The 7,482-nt window shown below is 37.5% G+C and overlaps 1 protein-coding gene across 1 annotated transcript; it reads left to right on the forward strand.

Annotated features, from left to right (window-relative positions):
• Positions 1 to 1,997: 1,997 nt before the first annotated feature.
• Positions 1,998 to 7,268, forward strand: LOC112791371 (lysine-specific demethylase JMJ28). Its single transcript, XM_025834178.3, has 12 exons — positions 1,998 to 3,148; positions 3,271 to 3,416; positions 3,539 to 3,644; positions 3,732 to 3,864; positions 3,940 to 4,003; positions 4,086 to 4,776; positions 5,047 to 5,370; positions 5,816 to 6,352; positions 6,425 to 6,497; positions 6,577 to 6,662; positions 6,764 to 6,883; positions 6,963 to 7,268. Exons 1-12 carry the CDS (start codon positions 2,432 to 2,434, stop codon positions 7,041 to 7,043), a joined length of 3,078 nt encoding a protein of 1,025 aa, XP_025689963.1. The 5' UTR covers positions 1,998 to 2,431; the 3' UTR covers positions 7,044 to 7,268.
• Positions 7,269 to 7,482: the final 214 nt, after the last annotated feature.

The raw sequence follows: 7,482 nt of genomic DNA on the forward strand, positions 1-7,482 counted from the left end.
CTAAAATCTAAGCCAGAAAACTAACATACCAGACGAGCAGTGACGAGCTGATGACCAGGACAGAGAAGACGAGGAGCAGCGGCGATAAGGACAGATGAGCAGACCCAGAGAGCAAGAGGACAGACGAGCATACCCAGAGAGCGAGAAGACAGGACCCAGGAGCCCAAGACCAGCGACGACGATGGCTAGACGGAGCAGCAGCGGTGGCTAGAACCCAGGAGGATCGAAGAGTGACGGTGACGAAGAGCACCACAACTGCTAGGTGTGACTTTGCTATCTATGCAAGACTGTGAGCGTGAGGACGAAAGTGCGAGCGTGATGAGTAAGGACGTACTGCGACGACGCCAAACGCAATACGGTTGGGAGCGGTCAGCGGCGGAAGAGTGGAGAAGCTGAAGCTCTGTGTTGTTTGAGAGTGGGAAGGAGTGAGAGTGATAATAGCCGAGTGGTGAGGACTAAAGAGGTTTCAATTAGGATTTAGGGCGGGGTAAGGTTTCATTGGGCGCAGGTCGGGTTGTATGGAAGTTGGGTTCTGGACTTTTGGCAAAAAAATATGCTCAGCCTTTTATAAAAAAAAATTGCTCAGCTCGCCGGGGAAGCTTGTCCCACCCCGCCAAAATCCACGGTTTAAGCGATGTGAGTTAGGTGGGTTTTTGTTATTCGGCGGTCTCAATTTTTTAGTCCGACCCACCTTTTTAACAAGTTATGCGAACTAGCACGGCAGGTTTAGGCTCATTTACCACCTCTAGTGGTGATAATGACAATAATAAAAAGAAAATAAAAAAAAGAAGAAAAAGAAAGAGGAGAAGAAAGAAATAGAAGACGATGTTTTACACAGCATAAATTAAATGACTTAATTATTTAATTGCATAAATCACTTGAATGTACAGCGAAACTCCAATGATAATAATAAAAGGAAGGTAGAAGGCAATTAGTGGTGAATTGTTCTTCTTTAATTTGTTACCCTATCCCAAGGAACAAATTTTTATAACTTTAGAATTCTAGATAATTATGCATGAAATAATTAAGCATACCCTTAAAACATGGAAAAAAAGTATGAAAGAAAATGACAAAGGAAAATAAAAACATATTAGTGCAATTAAGTATATTTAAATATTATTTTTTATTCTATTTTTATAAAAAAATAAAAATAAAAAATAAAATTTATAAATAATTGATATCATAAAGTGAGTATTTAAATTAATTAAATAATAATAAATTATTTAAAATAAGAGACATAATTAATTAAAGAATAAAATAATATATTATTAAATTTAAAGGCTAATCAAAAGGGTGACAATATTCCCTACCTTTTATATATATATATATATATATATATAAATATTCAAGTGGATGTTGAACTAAAAATCTCTCACTAAATCTAAAAGATTCTTATAATAATGTTGCATATTTTTAGTAACTTGAGAATTAAAAATGGATAGAATTAGGAGTGAGATATTCTCAACTCACGAATATAATATAATTGAATTTATATAAAACTTTTAACCTGCAAATAAAGTTATAGAATTGAATCTAATCCCTACCCTACCCTACTCATTGTTATCCTTAATCAGACCTCAAATGTAGTATTCAAAATTTAGAATACATCAATACGGCACACACAATCAGCTGCAAATATACACAAAAAAAAAAAAATTCAAGAGCAAAATGAAAAATGTTAATGCTATGCTTTCAGCCTTTCATGCTTTCATACATCATACATCACACATCAAAGGCAGCTAAAAAACCAAACCAGAAAAGAGTGACACTGGTGTGTATATTGGCCACTTAATAATTTTTTATCATTTATATATATATATATAAAATATTCATATCCAAGTTGCTTAATCAAAATATTGAATGCTACATCTTCAATACACCATGATTTGAAGACAGAATGCGATTGATTCCAGCCCAAGAAACCGAAAAGGGTACACTTTTTCAGAAAAAAAAAAAATTCTCGCAACAAGATTCAGTGACCAACTTCGGAACCAAAAAGTGAAAAACTTGGTCCAAAACAAAATGTAAAAAATGGGGAGAATTAAGGTGAAAAAATTTCCGGAGAACCTGATTTCTACAGAAAAATGTTATACATCAGTTCATCAATGATCTGATATAAGAATTAAGACAAGATTCTAATTAAAATCTTGATCCCACAAGACCACGGACCAAAACAAGACTCTGAATTTGGCAATAATTACATTAACTTGCCACACTCACTTTTTTCCTTTCTCCGCAATAAAATACACACAAAAAAAACACAACACATTCGTTTGGGCCTTGAAAACAGAGAAACCCTTTTCCGTTCCCCAGCGCCCTGTGCAGAAAAGACGGGATTTTTCTCTCCCTCTGCTTAGGTTTCACTTTTTCCCAGAAAATTTTCCCGAGAAAAATCTCAATTCTGTTTTTCTTTAAAAAAATTCCAACTTTCATGGGAAAAAAATCAGCTGCGGCCACCGGGGAGGAGGAGGATGTTCCGCCGGACAACCTGAGGTGCGGGAGGACGGACGGGCGGCAATGGCGGTGCCGGCGGAGAGTGAAGGATAATCTGAAGCTGTGCGAGGTTCACTACCTTCAAGGTCGCCATCGCCAGTACAAGGAGAAGGTCCCTGAGTCCCTCAAGCTTCAGAGGAATAAGCGTAAGAGCCACTCTCCTCCTTCTTCTCCTCCTTCTTCTCCTGCCAACAATGTCGAAATTAGGGCACGCAAGGATTCCAAGATTGCTCTTCTCGCCAAAAAGAAGCGCAAGCTTTCCGATGGTACTTCAGAGGCATTGGTCGTTCAGAAGAAGAATAAGAACAAGAAAAGGAAAAACAAAAACAAGGGGTTGCGGAGTGGTGATGATAAGCATTTGGAGCTTATAAGGATGGTCTTGACGAGAGAGGTTGAGAAAAGGAAGAAGAGGAACAAGAAGAATGACGATGATGAAGAAGATGAAGAGTGCAGCGAAGGAGGAGAGTTGCGGAGAGAATTGCCGAATGGAGTGATGGCTATCTCTACAGCTTCAACCGCCAATGGTTTCAATGGCAATGTGGGTTCCCATTTTGATGTAAAAGTGGCTGCTGATTCTAATTCCAAAGCGTTCGCCGTCACGCCGCGTTACTTCAGGTCCAAGAATGTTGATAGAGTCCCTGTTGGCAGGTTGCAGGTTGGTGGGTTCGTTAGTTATTACTCTTCTTTTTTTTTTTTTTTTCTGTGGGTTTAGCAGAAGCTGCTAAGTTTTACTCTCTTTTTTTTTCCCCTGTGATTTGTTGATATTTGTTTTTTCAGGTTGTGCAGTATGGACAGGGCTTGAAGAAGAAGGGAAAGGGTAAGAAGAAGAGGTGTCATTGGTGCCAGAAGAGTAATTCTCAGAATCTTATCAAGTGTTCTAGCTGTAACAAGGAGTTCTTCTGCATGGATTGCATAAAACAGCGGTCTGTCATTGTTGCATTCATTTACACTGCCCCAATGTTCAATGCTTATATATTAACCAATATGATTTTGTAGTTGAGGATTCAAATATGAGACATTTGCTGATATTTCTTGAAACTAACAGGTATTTTGGCACTGAGAATGAAGTTAAGAAGGCATGCCCTGTTTGTAGAGGAACTTGCACTTGTAAGGACTGTTTGGCAAGTCAATATAAAGACAGTGAAAGTAAGGTCTGACATCAAAATTGATGCTTTTCTGCTTTACAATGTTGCTTTGGTAGCATATGCTGACAGTTCAGTTAACATGCATTGTCTTAGGAACATTCGGCTGATAAAAGCAGAGTTGGTAGAATATTGCATTTACATTACCTACTCTGTATGCTCCTTCCAGTACTGAAACAAATAAGTGAATATCAGGATACTCAGCTAGAAACTGAAGCAAGAATTAAAGGTAAATATTATTGTTCTTCGAATTTCGTTTGCTAATATAGTAGTGTTATCTGAGATGCATTTTTATGTTGGACAGGGATAGAAGCTTCTGATATTCACATCAGGCAGGTTGAATTTGGCTTCAATGAGAAAAATTTCTGGTAAACTCTATTCTGAGTGCTATTTAGAAAAGTCAAAAGTTTCTCTGGTGCTCGATGCTAACTAATTTATTACTTGACTCAGCAATCACTGCAAAACTCCCATTTTGGATCTCAATAGAAGCTGCCCTAGTTGCTTATATAGCCTTTGCTTAAATTGTTTTCAAGAATTAAGTCAGGGAAGCATTTCTGGAGAATCAATGTTGAAGCTACCGATTAAAACAAAAACTTGCGCTGCCCGTGAGAAAGAAAATGCGGATGAGAAGGCCATTTCTAGTTGCAATATAACTCATTGTAATGGCACTGACAATGTATCATTTCCATCTACAGAACTTGGTGGTTGTGGTCATAGCCACCGTGATTTGAGATATATTTTTCCCTCTAGTTTGATCAAAGAGATGGAACTAAAGGCAGAAGAAATCATTTGCAGTTATGAATTGCCAGAAACACCAGACAAAAGTTCAAAATGCTCAATGTGTTCTGACACAGATCACAAAACTAAAAGACATAAGCAGTTGCAAGAAGCAGCTTTAAGAGGGGATTCAAATGATAATTGCTTGTTTAACCCCACAGTTTCGGACATCAATGGTGATAATTTTGAACACTTTCAAAAACACTGGGGAAAAGGCCATCCCGTAGTGGTGCAAGATGTTCTTCGAAAGACATCAAACCTCAGCTGGGATCCACTGATCATGTTCTGTAGTTATCTTGAGCGGAGCATTACAAGATACGAGAGTGATAAGGACTTACTTGAATCTTGTTTGGATTGGTGTGAGGTTAGTGTATCAGTTATTGTTTTTTGTTATTATACTTTTTAAATTGAATTGTTAATTGATAATCTTGGTTGGCCATAAAATCGTACTGCATTCTTGCAGTAATATTTTATTCATTTAAACATATTTATAAACACATACCAATTTTAGTTTATAGGTTTTTGTTGTACTTCACAAGTATATGCATGGGCATACATACAAACTGGATGTTTAATCTATTTCCCTGTTCTTTATAACAATGATAGTAAGTTTAGCACTCTATCTCTGTGGCAGGTGGAAATTAACATTAGGCAGTCTTTTAGCGGGTCTCTCAAATGTCGTCCTTGCGAAAACACTTGCCATGAGATGCTGAAATTAAAGGGGTTGTTGTCTTCCCAACTTTTCAAAGAGCAATTTCCAGGTCATTTTTCTGAAGTAATTGATGCTCTACCAATTCAAGAATACATGAATCCTATGTCTGGTCTTCTGAATTTGGCAGCAAGTTTGCCACTTCAGAGTACTAAACACGACATTGGACCATACGTGCATATTTCATATGGCTGTGCCGACAAGGAAGCTGATTCTGTGACTAAACTCTGCTATGATTCATATGATGTGGTATGCTTCCTTCCTTGTTATGTTGCATTTGATTTCTTCTCAAGTATATTCAGAGTAATACAGTTCTTCGCTTTTAAGTCTTTTTACTTTCTGCATTGAAACTCTAGCAGCTTTAAGTAATTTAAAATCTTACAGAATTAGGTTGCTTCCTGTGGTGAAGCCCAAAATCCTACAACTACTTTTGGGTTTTTGATGGTTCATGTTTATATTGAACCCCAGTACTCAATCATGCTCATACCTAGAAATTATGAGTTGCAATTGTTTCCTTTCCTCTAAGCAACAAATTGACATGAAAATTCACTGAACAAGTTTATGCCAAAGCTTCGTGTTGAATAGCAGTGATCTGTTCTGCACTTTGTGGGAAAAAGGATCGTGTAGTGTGTAGAATGATGCATTGACGGTTTATCCTTATCCATTTCATTAGCCATTTGATTTGTAATTCCAGGTTAATATTATGGCACATACCACGGATGTTCCCCTATCTACAGAGCAGCTTTCAAAAATTCGACGACTACTGAAAAAGCATAAAGCTTTGTGTCGAAGGGATTCTTCTAAAATTACTGCTGAACAACAACAGGAAGAGAAAGTAAAAGAAACGTTACCACCACATGTTGAAGAAGTGGAACAAAAAGGTTCACAGCGAGTGGCCAAAGAAGTTGACTTTTTAAGGAGAGTCAATAGAACATCCTTTGTCTCAACTCACACTGAAAAAGCAACTACTGGAAGTATAGAGAACAGCTTTTCCCAGGATAGAGAATGTGATTTATCTGATTCCGATTCGGAACCCACAGTTCTCCATGGGTTGTCTACAGGCCGTAATCCAAGAAATCTGTTTGAAAGCTCGAAAGATAAAAATAAGTTATCTGCTGAGCATTCTGGGGCCCAATGGGATGTATTCCGCAGACAAGACGTTCCAAAGCTCATGGAATACCTTATAAGACATTGTGATGAATTTACTCATAACTATGACAATGACAAAGTGGTAAGTTCAAACAAAGACAACTCTTGAGGATTTTGTTTGAACCGGTGGTTATTGATTGACATTTTTTTGCAGATGGTTCATCCAATTCTAGATCAGAGCATTTTTCTTGACAAAAATCACAAAATAAGGCTTAAAGAGGAGTTTCGTAAGTACACATGCTTCTGTGTTTCATGATCTGTTACAATTGCAGGCAACTCTATTTACACAATCGTCCTTGTTACCAGAGGTTGAACCATGGACATTCAAGCAACATGTTGGAGAAGCCGTTGTCATTCCCGCTGGATGTCCATACCAGATCAGAAATCCTAAGGTTTTGCATTAGCATAATGACTCTTTCTCTCTCTTCCTAAACTTTAGGAATGTATGAAAAAAAATGTCCCATCCTTTTCCCCCCTCTTTTATAATCTACAGTGTTGCGTTCATGTGGTGTTGGAATTTGTGTCACCGGAAAATGTCTCCGAGTGTATCCAGCTGATTGATGAGGTCCGACTGCTGCCGGCAGACCATAAAGCCAAAGTAGAAACTTTGCAGGTATATTTTATTTTGTAAACCAGCTCCTGCTTTCTGCTATTGTTGTAAGCATGGAATTGACAAGGGCCTCTTGAAACAGGTAAAGAAAATGGTGCTTCATAGCATGAATACAGCAATTAAGGAAATGCATGAGCTTACAAACAAGCCAGCCAAAACATGATTGCACCAACTATCTTCCATTTTTGTATAGATTATTTTTCCCCAGTAAAAAATCATAAAAGTAGCTCCTAGAAAAAGGTTCTCTAATTAAATTGATTAGTTTCTTCAGTGTAACCATTTTTTGATTGCTTTGACATCTATCTCTGCCCTACCCGAGTTTGAAATAATCCTTGATGGTCTGTGTATATATTTTGCTTAGTGGTTAAATTCAAGAGAATTTTCGAAATATTGAGAGAGGAAATTTCTTAGCTCATTAACTTTTGAAAGTGATTTCGATTTTCGAATGACACTCGGGTTTGAATCCAAAAGAAGAGTTGGTCCGTAGAAACAAAAGTCACGTGCTTCTAAGAAATGTTATTAGGTTCCTAGCGTTAGGAATAAAAGCACTCGTACAGTGGAAAAGAGAATAAAAGAAAAGAACCTGTAACTATATAAAGTTG

The sequence above is a fragment of the Arachis hypogaea genome, chromosome 3 (genome assembly GCF_003086295.3).
Source record: "Arachis hypogaea cultivar Tifrunner chromosome 3, arahy.Tifrunner.gnm2.J5K5, whole genome shotgun sequence".
NCBI classification, from domain to species: domain Eukaryota; kingdom Viridiplantae; phylum Streptophyta; class Magnoliopsida; order Fabales; family Fabaceae; genus Arachis; species Arachis hypogaea.